Source organism: Mchenga conophoros, linkage group LG4 (genome assembly GCF_057382185.1).
Source record: "Mchenga conophoros isolate Kocher_MC1m ecotype Shallow Benthic linkage group LG4, M_conophoros_male_GT1.1, whole genome shotgun sequence".
NCBI classification, from domain to species: domain Eukaryota; kingdom Metazoa; phylum Chordata; class Actinopteri; order Cichliformes; family Cichlidae; genus Mchenga; species Mchenga conophoros.
In genome coordinates this window covers 31784706-31803675 of record NC_140529.1, presented here as the reverse complement: position 1 = coordinate 31803675, position 18970 = coordinate 31784706, and the positions used below count along the sequence as shown (strand labels likewise).

The 18970-nt window shown below is 40.6% G+C and overlaps 1 protein-coding gene across 3 annotated transcripts in view; it reads right to left on the bottom strand.

Moving 5' to 3' along the window:
- The window catches only part of znf385c (zinc finger protein 385C), a 155474-nt gene that overhangs the window by 77368 nt on the left and 59136 nt on the right, over window positions 1-18970 (bottom strand). For all 3 annotated transcript variants that reach the window (XM_085271811.1, XM_085271812.1, XM_085271810.1), the window contains exon 2: window positions 14751-15080. In XM_085271811.1, coding sequence (XP_085127937.1) covers window positions 14751-15078 — 328 coding nt within the window. In that variant the 5' untranslated portion in view covers window positions 15079-15080. The remainder of the gene's footprint in view (window positions 1-14750; window positions 15081-18970) is intronic.

Genomic DNA, 18970 nt, shown 5'->3' with positions numbered 1-18970 from the left:
ACACACTCCTTCTGGTTCTCATCTATATAGGTTCCCCCACTTCTGCAAGCTGTCATTCTCGTTTACGGGCCCCACCCTCCCTACCCTTTTCAATTCTTTAACTTCTTCACGTCTATTTAGTCCATGGGTATCTGCCAGGTCCGAACAATGTTTTCACCGCATGTTTACCTGGATGTAGTTACAGTGCGGGTAAACTTGACGCATGCTTATTTTCTCATTTATGGAGCAGATTAAACCTAGAAATCTTGTCAGCAAATGGTACCCTTGATAGATTTTAAATCTTATTTTGTTTACCTTTTGCCTGTTTTCAGACTCTTTAGAGGTTTGTTAGTTGTCACTTGTCACTCACTGTCTCGCTCGTTCTGTGCTGATTGCCAAACCTCTTGTACGGCTGACACTGTTGTTATTTAGCTTTCAACCCAATATGACTCACCTTGCTTCCCAGTGTTTCTACACAAAACCAAATTATCTTAAGAAAGCCTGCGTGTTTATTATATATAGCAGCACATGTAGGATATCGAGTGTTTCTTAATAGAATCTGAATGTATTTTCAGATAGAAAAAAAATGCATAAACAGATTTATGTAGTGATTAATTGGAATTTGTGAGGTTAAATGTTATATTTGGCCATGATGTAGGATTACGGCAGCACGTATATATCACAGGTTTCTTTACATCTTAGTCTCTTTTTTATGGTGGCACAGGTCTTTCATTTTTTCCTTTCATTTTATCTCTAAAAAGCTCAACCTGGAGCTATGTTGCTGTGTGGCTGAATTTGACTTTCATTCTGCATGAAATGTGCTTGGACTTCTCTCCCCTTCTTTCCCTCTGCTTGTCATTCTACTGCTCAATCAGAAAGACAGGAGGGGGTTAATATTTCTTATACATGCAGCGACAAAAGAAAATAGACTAAATCCTTTGTGGCCTGTTAGCATCTTGTTCTTGACATTATTCCTCCTCGAGCATGCCAATGTTCAACGCCTATGACCCCCCCCCACCCCTGCAGGGCCTAACCCCAGTGCAACACCACAACAGCATGCACAGAAAACAGCAAGACTCACAGCCCACAGGGTATTTCTTTGGCTATTTGTGTCTTGGTAGTGACAAAGATAGTTTGTACAAGTGCTTATATTCTTACGCAGATTGCACACACATCACATAAAAATGCATTAGCTTTTTATTAGTTGCATTATGGAGATATTTATTTTTCTTGTCAGCTGAAAAACAAATGCCGTTCTTGAGAAGGGGTCAAGAAGTAGTTGACTGTAGTATGTTTCAGCAAGCTTCTGCTAAAGATCATTGTTGATATTTTTCAGTATATCTATCTCTTGGGTGGGAGGTTAAAAAAATGATATTAAACTGTGGATTTAATCTTATCATGAAGAATAGCCAGTTTTAAATCAGTTTCTACTACCGAGCTAAAGAAAGTAGAGCAACAGCCTGCAGCTGGTCAGAAGTCTTGTCAACAGTACAGAGAAGACAACACTACATGCTCACCTTCATGTCAAGGACAAGACCATTCACAGCTAGATCACACCTGGTCACCACCTGCGCGTGTGTATGCGTGTGTGTGCGTATGTGTGTGTGCGTGCATATGTAGTATAGGGTGTCGAAGATTTGTTTGAGAACCGGTGTATGACTGGAGGCATGCTGACAACTCTAACCTTCCCTCCTATACCTGCATTTTCTCCCTCATCCCTTTTTCTCTCTCCAGTTCCCTCCCCCTTTTCCTCCTCCACCTCTCTTGCCTGTCTTTATTATTAGTGGCAGCTAGAGGCAGTGGACCAGAAAATTCCCATCAAGAAACAAACCCACATCTGCATATTACAGCCCTGTTTCACGTCTGCCATGAGCGAATAAATTAATACATGAATAACAATGAAAATCATCCATGAGTTGCCTCCCTCGCTCTCTAAATGGCATGGTGTGTGTGCGTGTATGTGTGTGTTTGTCAGAAGGAGCTGTAGTAGTCTGCTTTGGCCATGCTATGAGGGAACTAGGATTATTTGCATAAAACTGGCATACATACAGACCTGCAGGTAAATTGAGAAGTCAGGCAGTAATGGTGGAGCAACAAAACAGTTGAGGGGAATTTTTTTTAAACCAAATATTACTTTTTTCAACAAAAAAAGTATTTAGTCTACCCCCCCTGTACCCGTTTTAAATTTGAGAACTTTTGTGGTAAATTTAAACATGACAAATCATGCATCACATCTTATACAGACTGCAAACAAAATGCAATTCTGAGAATGAAAAATAAGAACTGAGTTCTACATTTTTGTTTCCTTAAAAGTCCAACTTTGCAATCAGCATAAAGTCTTACAGAAATTAGAAAAGACTGCTACTCTGCAGGTAGTATATTGATGCATTAATATGTTGTATCTGATGACAGTTATTAATTTTCGTAAAATAACAATGCTAAGATGTTACTGTATGCAGATGCGATATGAAACAGGCAAAAAGATATGCGTTTATGACCGCGTGTGTGCTACATGCCCTCCCCTCACCCTCACTTTCCTCTCATTCCGCCTAGTTTACATCTGTTTACAAAAGCTTGTCTACTTCAGTTTTATGTATGACACACTAAGGGTCTCTAGAGTTCCACTGCTCCATGCACTAGCAAACGCTCCAACATTGTCAGACTACTTTGCAGTTGCTTCCTCTCATTCGATGTGACACGAGGCCTCTCATGAGATTAGCTCCAATTCCCCCCAAATTATACTATAAAATGCTCTGGACAAAAATGCAATGACCTTCTGCAAAGACGCTTCTGGTGTCTGAAGGCTTGGTTGTGAAGAATTGGAGGTATATGTGAACTTTGGGAACTCTGAGGAACTGCAAACTTTCTGTGGCCATATATCATGTGTCCATTAGCAGACAGCTCTGCCTCGCTCTGTAAATGACAGTGTTTGTCTACGTCTGCCTCTCACACATACCACCCACTCTCTCTGTTCAAGTCAGCCTCTTTCCTAAGCTTTTCTCTGTCTCAGTCTTGCTGATGTGATTCTTCCCTTTTTAGAACCCCCATCTTCCTTATTACTCCTGCTCATCTCTATTTCCCCTTTACTCCAGACTACCTTTTCCCTCTCTAACCTCCATTCCTGCCCTTAGATACAGCTGGTAATATGCCACTCTGCTGTAATTTTGCCTTTCCAAAGGCCTGTAATGATGGGGAACAGATGATGGCTAAGGTGGAGGTGAGATGAGGGGGGGTTAAAGGGACTCCTTTCTGCTCAGAAAGAAAGCCTTTCATGAGTCTTTTAGCAAAGAGCCAGTGGGGGAAGAGGGCAAAATTGTCCAAAAAAGACAGCTCACTGGGTTGTATAGTACATTTCCTGATTTTACTTAAAATCTACAACATGTCTGATGTTCCTCACTGTATGTTCAGGGAGAAGGAAAAAGCATTTCTCTGTAATATGCTTACATATATTACACTGAAAAGACCAGCGGTTTAACTCTGTTTGACAATGGAGAATAAAAAACAAGCACACGGCCAGACAAAACGAGGGCAATGATAAATAAGAAAAACAAAAAAGAGTCATGCTAGGTGACCAAAATGACAAAATACTGTTGAAAACTGCCTGATATTTTCTGACATTTAGCAAACTGGCAAACGGTACGACTCATCTAGCAGATATGTCTGCGGCAGCTGTGGCTGTACGGGTCTGTGTAGCAGACAGGGCAGATAGGGGCTGATAGCGAGAATCGCTTGGCCTTCTCTGCAGACACAGCCAGTCAACCTGTCAGAACCTGGGTAAACACAGACATTGGATGATTTGAGAAACGTGACCCTTTCTCTGTGGCCCGGTAAGAGCCACACCTCACGTTTCTTTTGCTCCAGTGGGTCCTGTGTGTCAGCCTGGTATGCCTGTCGACCTTTTCCCAGAATCTGAACTGCCGTCACACAGAGGTCTGGACCCTGGGGCAAAGTGGAGAACAGGGGGAAAGAAGGACAGGGGATGTGGGGGTGGAGTGGAAAAAATGGCAAAGTGCAGGACTCGACGGCCACATCACATTTCAGGAGATTTAAACACCCACACCAGGAAAAAAAAGGACATGGAAGACAGTGTTTTAGATAAACTGTGGATATGCTTATAAAATAAGTCCCTTTCTATATAAATATATCCTTGTAGCTTATCAGTGATTTGTACTTTACATATTCTTGTTTCGTCCGTTAGTCGAACCTCGGATACAGGAGGAACAATGCGGTTTTCGTCCTGGTCGCGGAACACTGGACCAGCTCTTTATCCTCTCCAGGATACTTGAGGGTGCATGGGAGTTTGCCCAACCAGTCTACATGTGTTTTGTGGACTTGGAGAAGGCATTCGACCGTGTCCCTCGGGGTGTCCTGTGGGAGGTGTTGCGGGAATATGGGGTGTCTGGCCCATTGCTACGGGCCATTCGATCCCTATACAACCGTTGCAAGAGCTTGGTTCGCATTGCCGGCAATAAGTCGGACTCGTTCCCGGTGGGTGATGGGCTTCGCCAGGGCTGCCCTTTGTCTCCGGTTCTGTTCATAATTTTTATGGACAGGATTTCTAGGCGCAGCCAAGTGGCGGAGGGCTTTCGCTTTGGTGGCCTCAGAATCTCATCTCTGATTTTTGCAGATGATGTGGTTCTGTTGGCTTCATCGGGTGAAGGCCTCCAGCTCGCACTGGAACGGTTCGCAGCCGAGTGTGAAGCAGCGGGAATGAGGATCAGCACCTCCAAATCTGAGGCCATGGTTCTCAGCCGGAAAAGGGTGGAGTGCCCACTCCGGGTCGGGGATGAGTTCCTGCCACAAGTGGAGGAGTTCAAGTATCTCGGGGTCTTGTTCGCGAGTGATGGGAGAAGGGAGCCGGAGATCGACAGACGGATTGGGGCTGCAGCTGCAGTAATGCGGACGCTGCACCGGTCCGTCGTGGTGAAGAGGGAGCTGAGTGTAAAAGCGAAGCTCTCAATTTACCGGTCGATCTACGTCCCTACCCTCACCTATGGCCACGAGCTGTGGGTAGTGACCGAAAGAACGAGATCGCGGATACAAGCGGCAGAAATGAGCTTCATCCGAAGGGTGGCTGGCCTCTCCCTTAGAGATAGGGTGAGAAGTTCGGCCATCCGGGAGGGGCTCAGAGTAGAGCAGCTGCTGCTCCACATCGAAAGGAGCCAGCTGAGGTGGTTCGGGCATCTGACAAGGATGCCCCCTGGGCGCCTCCTGGGTGAGGTGTTCCAGGCATGTCCCACCGGGAGGAGGCCCCGGGGCAGACCCAGGACACGCTGGAGAGATTATATCTCTCGGCTGGCCCGGGAACGCCTTGGTATTCCCCCGGACAAGCTGGAGGAGGTGGCTGGGGAGAGGGAGGTCTGGGCCTCTTTGCTTAGGCTGCTGCCCCCGCGACCCGGCCCCGGACAAAGCGGATGAAGATGGATGGATGGATGGATGGATGGATATTCTTGTTTATTCAAATAATTTTTTGTTTTGTTACAGACAATACTCTCTGGAGAGGTTTTAATGTTTGCTTGAACTGTGAAATGACATTAGCTGAAGCAAGTGCTTCCTGGAATTAGACACAGAAACAACCCAGCAGCAACATCAACCATGTACAAGGATCAGAGTAGACACTGCGGTCCCTACATAAACACCACACACCAACAACGTCTGTACATGTATGTCCAAAGGCATGTATAAAGAGAGTGAAGTAATTTTAGTCTGTTGAGGGGGGAAAAAATAGCGAAATTGCAAGGCAGCGCAAAAATAAAATGCAGATGTGCAAATGCATTCATGCAGAAAATCCTTGCCTTTAATCCAATTCCTCACGCTTTTTAAAAACAGAGCCGGAGAGATAGAGTCAGACAGAGACCGCGATGAAGAGTCTAACCATGAAAAGGAGGCTCACACTAACACAAACATAAACTAACACGCACACACACACTGCAAAAATGTTCACATATCAAAGCAAATAAGATAAGGACAACTAGAAAAAAAACCCCTCACATACACACACAGGCACACGCACACACAAATGCTAATTCTATCATGCGTGGTTTCTGTCTCATGGAGGATGTATCCGTAGGACACATTCATGCTGCCTCACAATGCTAAGGAAGATTAACAGAAAACACAAACAACCACACACAGCCGAACATCGTGTTGTCAGAATGATTTTCGGATCCACAGGCTTTGCTAGGTCACATCAGGACAGGGTGCTGTCCACAGTCCTGATCCCCCCCTCTGGACCCTTCTAACAGGATTTCATCATTCGCTCTGGAAAAAGAGGGGGGTCTGCAAGTAAACGAGGGAGTACAAGGAAGTATGTGTGTGTGCATGCGCGTGAGGCATTTAACTCATTCACTGCCATTGACGTCTATAGCCGTCAATGGCAGTGAATGAGTCAATGGGTTTAACTCATTCACTGCCAATGGCTGGCAGTGAATGAGTTAAGTTTGGGGGCGGGGTAAGTTTTAATTGACTGACTCCTTACATTGATGCATGTCCTTGGCCGAAATTAATACCAATACTAATTACAGCATAAAGGATTAAGGACCTTTCTCCCTCTAAGGACTGGTTGATCTGAGGCCTCCCTACTTAGCAGTGGAGGAGAAACAAAGTAGAAATTTGCTTTATACATGCATGCACACATGGTTATGCATGCTAACATACACACATGCAACAAAACATTGAAGTTAAAAAAACACATTTACATGCATCACTGAGGCCTGTAATAAAATAGATCATACACAGTCATGGTTGTCAGCAGCAAACATAAACACTATTCCAGTTTAAGCAGTAATTAAAGCTGCAAACCTGACATCTGGATTGATGGTAGTCACTAATCAAGCCAGACATTTCACCGATATTTAATTATTAGACTACTGCATTGAACGTTAAACCCCATATTAAAATACTATTAACCAAACCCTGAAAAGATAAAAGTCATAATTCTATATTGTTTTCATGCCAGTCATCTCAGCAGTCAAAGACCCGATGGACTTATAACTGGTTCTGCAGTAACTTCAGATTGTGGGAGAATTATGAAGATTTGCAATAGCTTTTGTTTGGCCTTTACAAAACATTCAACTTCATTTGTTTTTATTGACTTCACAGAACTATTGCTATTCAATTTAAATAGAAGCGTAAAGCTAGTTTGGACTACTAATGTTGTGTTGACCAGATTATGTTTTGTTGCAACTTTAATTTCTGCAACATGATATGCTGTCTGAGCCTTTATTGTCAAAGCGTTGAGGCGTATAACAGGGAATTGTTGCAATAGCAAATTCATAAGCAAACAAAAAATACAGTTATAGTATAGACTTGTAAAGGAAGGGATGTAGGAAAAGTTAGAGGTCATAATTATATTTTTAACAGGTTATTGTCAACAAGCTTCTTTCTACACATATATGCACTCAATACAGGTTCATAGCAAGCATATGATATGGATCAAGCAGAGGTAAACCTCCTACACATCTGCACCTTAAATATTTAACGTGATTTGATGTAAAGAATATGTGTTACATTTGTTAGCTGGACTTTTGTCTTGTACTTTTACTTTTAAAAAAGATTTGGCTTACGTGACAATCTGGCTAAATTTTCTTGAAATGATGAAACAAGCTTCACCTTGCTTGACTTAGAAATGCAGCCTTAGTTGTAGTAGTAGTAATATTTTCCATACATGCATCAATATGTGTAAAATATGTATCCACCAAGAGTACTTTTGACTAAAAAACTCTCTGTGGCATTGAAATATTGCAAGCATTGTAGCCGTTTTTCTCTATAGACAGAATGAAATATAGCCAGCATTAGGAGTCATAAAAGAGCCATGACATCTAAAAAATATTGAGTTTAAAAAGTTCACTTCTTGTTGAGCTGTTTACTTTATTTCATCTTCAGTAAAGTAATTCTTCAATCTCAAAACAAACACATGAGTATTCGCTATGAATTTTTAATATCATTATGGAACATTTCCATAAAAATGAACACTAAAGCGCATAAATTTGCACCTGAACTCCCATTGTCACCCAAACATCTGGACTATTTCTCTTCATTCAGCCCTGTCAGCAAGCTTCTCTACATATTATTGCCCATGATAACAGAGAGGACTCTCTTAATCACTGGCACATTCATCTTTCAGTATAACTAGCTGCCCCACATGTCCAGCATCCATGCCAGAGAAAGGGAGAGGAAGAAAAAAGAGGTAGGAGGGGAGACAGGAAGGAGAAAAAAGAGAGCTTGGACTCATGTCAGCTCAGTGAAGCATGGAGGGAGGGAAATACACGCCGACATGGAGAAGATTCGCTGCAAGTAACACACAGACAAAGACACACACACTTACATACACTCTTATTTAAATATTATATTCTTTATCTATGCAATAAACCTATAAACATCTACACCAAACACAGATACTGTACATATGCAGACTGACAGAATCAGGAGCGTCAAAGCCTCTTTTTTATATTTCCACACTCTGAGTTACAGACTGTGTAACATTTAAGAAATCTAAAAATATCTGAACTAGATGAGGAGGATGTGCACATACATACACAGACACACAGAAACGCAGCATAGCTGTGCTGGAGCTGAGGACGCAGCAGAGCTGGCTGCCTCGGGGAGTCAGCAGAAGGTGAGCAGAGATAAGGCTGCGTGATTGTGACTGCATGTCAGAGAGAATCTGCACACCACAACAATTCAGCATGCTGTTTGACTAATACACACAACACCTAAAACAACACATAAACACACAGCCACAGAGTCACAAACTATATATGTGTGTGTGTGTGTATGAATCACATGCACCAGTGTACCAAAACTGGGAATTTAAAGTAAACAACATGTAGCTTCTTGTGTGTACGATAAAGTGTTGGGTGCATACTACTGTAGAATTTATCAGGTGTGCTCGATGCTTGCTGGACAGCTGTCTCTAACCTTAAAAAGCTGGTGGCATCAAAGACCAAATGATCAAACACTTTGCATTACAGCATGTCTTATGATAAAAGTTGCACTTCAGCGCACAGCAAAGACCTAAGCTGACAGCCGACATGTGACTTGCAGTCTGTTGTTCATGTAAGGGAGAATGTATCCCCTTTTAATAAAAATAGATCCAAACTAAAGACACACATTTATCTGTAAAGTAACTGTCAAAAAAGTTTTCGTTTATTTTATTCCTCACATTTGTACATCTGTTCTCCGACTCTTGGTTGATTATTTCAAAATTTGTTAAATTATTTTGATATGTGAGTCCAGGCTCCAGGTATGCTGGTTTAGAGCCTAGACAGAGCCGTGCTGTTCTTATGCATGCGGAAAAGACGTAGTCTGGATAGCACCATATGTTGCCCCCCGACACCCCTCCATACAATCACTGATTCTGCCTTGGTAAATGTGTGCTGATAATAAGACAGAAGATCACACTTTTCTAAAGCCCAGAGGACAAAAACCAGTTTGTAATATGGCTTTTTATGGCTTGCTATTAAAACAATTAGTTCTGAGATGGCAAACTTTTATGAACAAAAATTAAAGTATGATTTTGCACCTATACCAACTTTTTTTTATATTTCCTGCAAGCTTTTTAGCCATTTAGGGCAATTAAGTGCTGCTTTGTGTAAATATATTTTAGAGCTTCAAAAACAACACATGACTACAAATTAGCTTCAGTCTCCAGACGTATTTGCAGCAACGTGGAACTGACTCGGTTAAACCAAATCTGATTCATACGCAGTATTTATGAAGAACTATTTTACATTAAACTGGATACAATTTTAAAACATGTTTGGAAAAATCCCTGAAGGATATTATGTGATCGCTGAATTATGGTGTGGTTACTTGAACTGCAGTTCAATACTGCAAATTCATACTTGAAATGTGCAATTCATGTGCAATTCACTTGTATTTTTATGTTTTATTCCTATTTATTCTATTTATCCCCTTCGTATATTTTATTTATATTGTCTCTGTATTTATATATATGTGTGTGTGTGTGTGTGTGTGTGTGTGTGTGTGTGTGTGTGTGTGTGTGTGTGTGTGTGTATATATATATATATATATATATATATATATGTATATATAATATTCTGTAGCTCTGTAACTTCTGTCAGTGCTGTGCTTTTTTGAAAATCGAATTTCCCAGAGGAACCCACCCGAGGGATTAATAAAGTTCTATCTAATCTAATCTAATCTAATCTAATCTAATCTAATCTAATCTAATCTAATCTAATCAATATCTCTGGAAGTGTATGAGTCATTTATCTTTTACAAGGACTTCTACATGAAGCTCTGAAGACTCAGGGCTACTGGTTAGCCAGCATAAGGCTTTAAGATAGAGTGTGATTATTAACAAAAAAAAAAAAGAACAGTGAAATATTTTCTGGGTTTGAAAGATTTTACTTTTCACATTAGTTACAAAAAAAAAGAGAAAATGTGTAATTATTCAAGTCACCTTGCATATTAACTGTGTACTTTCCAATTTCTTAAACCGATTAAAAAACAAAGTGCAGTAATAATCAGAGGTAATAAAATAGCCTCAAATAATGTCAGACTATTCCCAAATTAAAGTTTCTTCCTCTCTGTAGAAAAGTAATACCAAAATTATGTACGCTTTTTTGATCAGACAGTTTAGGATGGCGCATGGGCCCTTAGCAGCTGAGTGCTTGGTTCAGCTCTCAGCTGGCTGGACCTTTGCTGCATATTATTCCCCTGCACTCATTTCCTGTCCATCTCTACTGCCTTAAAAAAGAAAACAATTACGTTAAATGTTATTTTAAGAAGCTACTTTATCATTAAATACCGAAATATACAGATTGTTTTCTAAAAGATAAAGGCTGATTAATTTGGGGAAACCCACTGTCATATTGGATTTTTTTGCTATGATTGCTATGATTTAATGTTGATTACTTTTACTTATTATTTCAACTTACGCACATTTTATTTTGCAAGGGTTCCAGTGTAGCACTGACAGTGTTGGGCAAGTTACTTTGAAAAAGTAATTAATTATAGTTACTAGTTACTTCTTCAAAAAAATAACTGAGTTAGTAACTGAGTTACAAGATTCTAAAAGTAATTAATTACTTGAAAAGTAACTATTGCGTTACTTTAAAAAACAAAAGTTTAACCCTCTGGGGTCCAGGGTATAATTGGCCATTTTTAACTACTTTTGATTTTCCCTCCACATTTCACCTTTAAAAACTATTTACTTTGCCTTGTTTAGTATCATCCTTTTCAGCACAACCTCACGTGTCTGAATTTACAGTTATGTTTTCATTTTGACATACTGTATTAACACAATTGATCTAAAATCAGGCAAAAACATAAAATCCGATTAGAAAAAGTTATATTTTTTACTGTAACAACCACAAACATGTTTTTTGAATCATATTTCATAACTTTAAGTGCAAATATAAATTGTTAATTTTAAAATCCTATGCACAAGTTTTGCAAACAACAAAGTTATTTGCATCCATTTACCTTTTACCTTGATTTTTTAAATAACCATTTCAAACTATTTACAGAACAATCAGCTGTTCTGCATTCAATATGATGCCACACAAATTATTTGTGTCACTCCAAAATAAAAAAAATAATTTCTGTCCACTATAAAGGAGAACATCACAGCCTAATACCTGCAGGTCTGACAGCAGGTGTATCACTCCTGTTTCTACCTGGAGACAGCAGTCGCCTCATTGTTCTGACACACAACACAAAACTATCCACAACACTGCACACTAACTACACAAGACAACACACACTCCAAACATGCTAAACGTCACAAATCTCTCATATCTCAAAACTCGCTCTCTCTCTTTTTCTGCTGTCTTTCTTTCTCTCTCTCTCTCTCGCCATCACTTCTAAAGCTTCCCCCTCTTCTTAAACAACCAAAGGTCATGTCGCCATATCATTTTTTTGATTGGTCGACATGGTGCATTTTTCCACCAACACGAAATGGCTGTTTTTTTGTTTTGTTTTTTAAATTTTTTAGTCATAAGCAGAGAGCGCTTGCTAGCGCTGTCCTTAGACAGTAAACGTGACAAAACTATTCAGGAAAAAACACACGTATATATTGTTTATCATGACTCTGGTTTTACGTGGCCTATCAACACAATTTTCACTGGTATATATCACCTTGTTGCTTTGTCTTTAAGTGGTCATGTGATTGGCTTACCACGACTACTTTATCCTTCCTCAGTTAAACAGCAGCACTCATGTGATTGTTTTGCCTTCTTAGCTCCAGGTGTTGTGCCAAAAAGTGATCATCTGCCAGAAAGTGTCCACGGGAGCGCGCGAAGCTGCTTAAAGCTGTAGCACCCAGATTACTTATGTGCGGTAAGGTGAAGACAGCTTCAACCGTCTGTTTGTTGAAAAATAGTAGCGCGACCGCACTGCATTTTCTTGTTAGTAATGGCAACTGCGTTGTAACGATAGAAATAGTAATTAGTTAGATTACTCGTTACTGAAAAAAGTAACGCCGTTAGTAACGCCGTTATTCCCATCGCTGAGCACTAATGGGTTTTACAGATAGCTCTTTCAAACATCAGCTAAGGGGTGCTTAAGCAGGAAAAAAATGCTTAATGGCATCCCGTTTTCTTTCTTTCTTTCTTTCTTTTGCAGAACATTTTTAAGAATGATTTAGCTGTAATGAAGGGAGATGTTTAAAAATAGACGCTATGACACTTTGGTCTATTGGTGGAGCAGTGTCTCATCTGAGAATATCTGCAATTTGCATACAGCCCCTCAGCTGTCTTGGAGATTAAACTGTTTAACACCCCTTGAGTCATTTCAGGGTTTGACATTTAACCTGTTAAAGAGCTCTCTTCGGATAAGGTTACTCTTCCTCCTCAGAAAAATCTAACCGTAATCATATCTTAATTTTGCAAATGCTGATTTGTGTGACAAAATCACACCTGCTCAAATGCAAACACATCTAAACACATCATCTATTGCACCTGTTTGAGGACAGTGACAGACTTCCAGCACAGAAACCAGCTTTGCTCAAGTATAATCACAACGTTCTCCCTGTTTGCAACACGAATACAAATGTGACTTCTGTCTCATATGATTAACATGTTGCTACATGTAAACCACCTAAAGGATGTGCCAGTCTGTGTTTGAACTGGGTTTCAAAACTTTGTTAAACTCATAGTACTAAGAAAAAGTTTTGAGTCACCCCTCTGTTCTTTACATTTTTCTTCCAAGTGATCTTATAAAGTTTTTCTTTTGACATTGGCGGATTTTTCAGTACTTTTAACTCTACTCATTTGGCCCCTTAGACCTATTATTCTAGCATAAAAAGGGCACCTAATTCAAGGGATTCATCGGACATAATAGCCAACTTAGCAAATTCACAATTTTGAATTAGATCTATAGGCACTTTGTTCGTAGGAACCTTTTGCAAAAATACATAACTTGTTCTCGTTTTTTTAGACTGAATCTATGAAAAATGCCAAAGATAACACAGTTTGACTAAGATAAAATTGTAATTTTGCACTAACAAGGTGATTTGCAAAGAGAGTCAAAAACCTTCCATATCTTGGCATGGTGAACAGTGTATCCTTAAGGAATTTGAGTAAACTGGACAAGTGAAGGGTTAAAAAAAAAAAACTATCTATAGCTGATAAAACAGTATCTGAAAGTCCTTTCCTTAAACATAGTTAAGTAAAGATCAGCTGAAAGAGGATCGGAGAGATGCACTTGGCCCTTTAGTTGATTCATCTACTGTTTGCTGAAGTCTGATCAGAAACATCCTCAGTTTAAGTGTGTCTGTCAAGAAGTCATTCTTAAGGAAAGGACACTGGGAGAAAAGACTGAGGTAGGCCAAATTATACAAGAGCATCTACAGCCATCTGCACAGTAGAGGCTCTGTCATAATGCGGGGCTTCGTTTCAGCGAATGATGATGGGGATCTTGTCAAAAGTAAATATGAATCTAATTTCATCCCATGGATCCTGGAGAACTATTCCTGGAGATTACTTAAAGAAATTAAAAGAAACCTTTCCTAAGAGAGTTCGGCTTGTATTGAAGAATAAATGTACTCATACCAAATATTGATGTTCAAGTCTCTAAGCATTGTACCAACTCTTTTTTTTCCACATTAATACTGCATTTCCATTCTTATTTCCATGTTTTTAATAAATAAATAAACCTATTTCCTATTTTCCTGGCAAATTATAAAGAAACGAAGGTGACAGACTTTTGCACAATGCCCTGTGTATTTTCTTTTTATTGAGATAAATGAGTCTGCATACATGTTTTGGTCGCATGTACGTCTTTTGCCAAGGCTGGAGACAGAGCAAAGAAGCGAATGAAAGTGTGAACACGTCAAATTTAACTGAGAGACTGATTTCCCTGCAGCAGAGCTCTAAACAAGACTGTGACTAGAATGAAAAAATGTCCAACTTCACTCCAGCCGCCTCACTTCCAGGAACACAACCATCAAACACAAGCAGCACTTAATTAGCTTCTTGTTTTCTAACTTCACTCAGCTCTGCTCTACTTGTATGCTACTGTGTCCGTGCGTGTGTTTGTGTCTTCAGCCCAAGGCTGTGTCTGAACACATTTCACCAAATAGAATCCAATTTGTTTAACTTCTATTCAACACAAATACAGAGGAATGGCACGAGGAACTTGTGACAGTGTGCTGTGAACAGTGTGTGGGATTCTGTTAAGCTGCATGACCCTTGTGCTGGACACTGTTATAAAAATCCAGTTAAAGACTTTATCCACTTTTCTGCATGTATATCTTATTTTGCAACTTTAAACAAATGGTCAGTCAAGCAGCGCTTAAGACCTACCTGCGTTGTTTGGTATCTTGCCATTGCTGACTTGCTTGAGTCTCTTTTGGTGGGATTTGCCATTGTAGTGAATCTGGGCCTGTACAGCTGAATTCAGCTGTATGTTGCACACATCACACAATGTGTAGCTTCGTTGCTTCCTCTCCCTTTTTGGTCTGCAGAGCGTAGAATGCAAGGCGCCCCCTGGTGATTGCTCATCTGGTCGTACGCCCTCATCCCCTATGCTGCAGGAAAGCTCGCTGTCCATTTGCACTACCAGCTCAGTGCTGCCCGTCCTTTTGTCCAGCTCGATTGTTGGCAGCAACGACGGGCTGAACGGACGTTTCATACCTGTGGTAGAAGAAAAGAGCAAGATGGAGAAGATGTTTAATACAAACTGGAAGAAAGTACCCTTAGAGGCTAGCAATTACATACACACAAAACCCAAGGAAACATTGGATCCTCCTTTTCTTTCTGAGGAAGGCTAGAGAAGATGTGTAAAACATTATGGAATAACTTATCACAGTCTGGTCTGGCCTGGCCCATCCAGCAAGGAAAACCCTCTTAAAACCTGATAGCTGCAGAGGACAACTGCAAAAATACCCTTGATTCCTAAAGTGTCAAGGAGTGTGTGGAATCAAATACCCTCTGAACAGTGACACGTGTATAAAAACAAAAAACATTTATGAAGAGCCCAAAAAGATGATGCTGTTCATCTGGATGTTTATTTGGACATTTATGAAGAGATTAGGAAAGTGTGAAAAGAAATGCTGGGCACAAGTGCAAGCATGATCACACTGTCAGCTGTTGTTCATATGGTGGAGGTCCGGGGTGCAAGGAAGTACCACTTGGGGGAGACAGAGTGCTGCAGTGTGACTCTCAGAGGAACAGTAAGGCTCCTATGTCAAGCTATTTCACTTAGGATGACTCCATGGCAGAGTGCTATCTGTCCCCCCCTGCAAGCCAAAATGCTGCAGTGGAAACCATGCCGCCTCTATGCAGGATCTTCAAGTAACTGTGCATGGAACAAACAGGTGCATATAGGGGGAAAAAACTATAAACTATACAACCTACAGTATTTCTTCAACATCAGCAGCTTTAGGAAATATAGAAGTATATGGGATATTAAACACTTTATTTACCAGAACTATGTACAAATGGATAAAGAGACTTCTGTAAATGTGTCTGCTGAAGATAAGCAGGCCAAAAATATTGAAAGAGACAATTAAGATTCTCCGAAGAAAGCAGTTGAAAATAAGAGCTATTTGTTTCATATGCATCCACTCCACATAAATAAATGAAAAGGTAGCTCTACTGTAGCTCTGTGAAGGATTGAGCCATCACCACTGTAAAATGTCCCTGAAACACACCCAGCTGTGCATTTCTGCTGCTGGCTTTTTTGCCTCCGCCTCAAGTTATTTATGTAAACAACCAAACTGCTCAAACACATGCACCAAACACACATACGCAGAGAGTAAAGTTGAACCTATGACACATACGTACATACAAGCATTAAGAGAAAATGCTCACACAAGGACACACAAATGTGAGCAAACACACACACACACACACACACAGTACTCAAAAACACATTAGAGCAAGCAGCCTCCATGAAAGCTGCTATTCACATTGCCAATCTGGGAGCACTCAAGAGGCTCCATCAGATGTTTTCTCAAAAGCTTTGAGCAATGCTGCTCTCTGGCACTGAATGAAAAAAAATCTCTGTAGTCCTTAACCACGCAACCTTCTCACTCCTGCCAGACAACTCAACTAGTCACCCTAAATTAGCAAGGTTGTAAAAACAAGAACCTTAGTGAAGACATGCAGAACACATAGAGAGCATATTGCACCCTTGCAAAAGATATTTCCTTACAGACCATTAAAGAATCCTAACATTCATATATACATTTATTTTTTTTCAGCCGGACAATTCTGCAAAGGTAGATTGTGACCTTATGCAGACCATGCTTTCAGATCATGCAGGCATGACTGTTACCATAGAGACCAGTGTAGCACAGATCTGTATGTTAAAAATTATTTTTTATTTTATGTGAATAAAGTTAACTTTAGAGCTTCAGTGGAAATGTATGTAGCATGACACATAAAAATGGCCAAGCTCACAGAAGGAACGTATTTCTACCTGCTACACTATCTACATTTTGAACATGAGTCATCTGGTTATACAGCTATGAAGAAAACCTTTATATAGGGATTTGACACACGTAAGACTGATGTACGTAAGACAGTTTTTTTTATTTAGAAATATTTGAAATTCTCTGTGTATGTTATAAAAGTGAGATTTTCATTTAACTGCGTAATTTTGATCTTACACAGATTTTCACAGCTAATTCAGTCAGCTTTGTTCTGTTACTAAAATAGAAGAAGAAACCCGGAATCTCTAGGCTGCATGCTCTTAAGCTTTTCAGTGCATCTATATTTGGAAAAACAGAGCTGCAGATTGTCTCGTGCTTTTAAGTACATACAGGGTTGTTCAAGGAATTCACTTCTAACAACACTCACCGGTGTCCCTTACTTCTCTGTCAATGTTATGATACAGGACAATGGACAGAACCAGCTACTTTCATGAACAGCAGCACCAGGACCAAAAGGTTTCTCCAGCTTTTTCAACAGTGAGTATGTGAGTCTGTTTGTACTGAATATCCTGCAGTGACTTTAAAGACACTTCCAGCTCAAGGTAGAAGCTGTGTGAGACAAGAGTCCATGCCGTGTCCACACAGAGATCTGTAGGCTGACACAGGACAGGAGATTGTCAGGGGGTAACCCTGGGGAAATGAGGGAGGGCAGGAGGCTCTGCCAGCCTTGCCATGTCCGCCGTTTCCGCTGTCTGATGCACCCCCACGCTGCACAGCCTCCTCCCTCGGCACATTGGAAACATCAATCACTGCTACGATCTTGCTGAAAGACTGAGGCTCACCCAGCATAGCAGCTCAGCAATAAAAACTCTATTTACGATCTTACGTCCGCTGCTCGCTGATCCTGAAATACTGTTGCACTTTCCCCAGCTTAAACCAGCCACTGGCCCACCTCAGACAGCTCCCCCACCCATCCTCTGTGGCCAGTTGGCATGGGGGCATTCTGGTTCAGGCAGAAACTGGCTTCCAGATGGACCGGCGCAAACACTGCATGGCAGTTAGCAGCTCTTAAATCACCCTGATGAGAGGGGAATACTGACAACAAGTGAAGCCAATTGGAAGCAGAGATTTGCATGCAAGTTACATGTTCCACATCCAGTTCAAACTGCCATGAGACAGACATGCATGTACAGGCATGGCTATACACAAACCATGCATGTGTACAGTTGCACACACAAACACAAACATATGCTGACCTCAGTTTTTTTTTTTTAGTAAAGGGCAGCAATTCATCAAACATGCAGAAATTGCAAACTAAACACAAGCATTTAAAATTTATAAAATATATATTGAATCTGCTGTCAAAACCACATGGACTCATCTTAGCAACGCAACAAACACAACTGAAAAAAAAATGAAAATAATCTAATCAAGCTAACAAGCATTAAAGCAGCTACAACACACACACACATATGCGGAGATGTCGTGCATTCACTGGGTAAGAGGAGATTAAAAAAATAAAAGGAAATGAAGTAGAAGAAAAAGACTCCTGTCTAAATAATTGGATACAAAATATCAATAGCCCAGATTTCTTGCATAAAGCAATCCTGACAGCAAGGACTGTAAGCAAAATGACTGCAGAAGGGGATAATCTATTTCCCTGTCTGATGCATTTCAGATGGGGAAGGATCAAAATCCTCCTGACAATCAACTAAAGCACAGAGCATTTATTATAGAGGTCAGTGGTGCCAGGGAGGCAGAAAGAAACACATGGAAAGAGTGAGGAGAGATTGGTAAAGACAGAACAAAGTCTCTTGTATAATTGGCATCATCAAAGTATCATTACTGTCATGATGACTGTATTGTCATTACTGCAACTACAGAACGGGCCTGAGGTCCATGTCTTTGTGCCCAGCACATCAATGTTGATTATGTAAAGTCCAGGCTGCGGTCCTCTAATGAGTGTAATTATACAGGAATCAGTGCAGTGCTTACTGAGAAAGAAACCTCAACTGTTGTATGGCTAGTTCAGTAGTCGAAAGCTAGGACAGAGTGTTTGCAGTCCCTATCACCCCAAACCCAAGCCCGAGAGTAAATAAAGAGCACTGGCACATGAATTGATGTGTTTTCTCTAATCTCTGTTTGCAG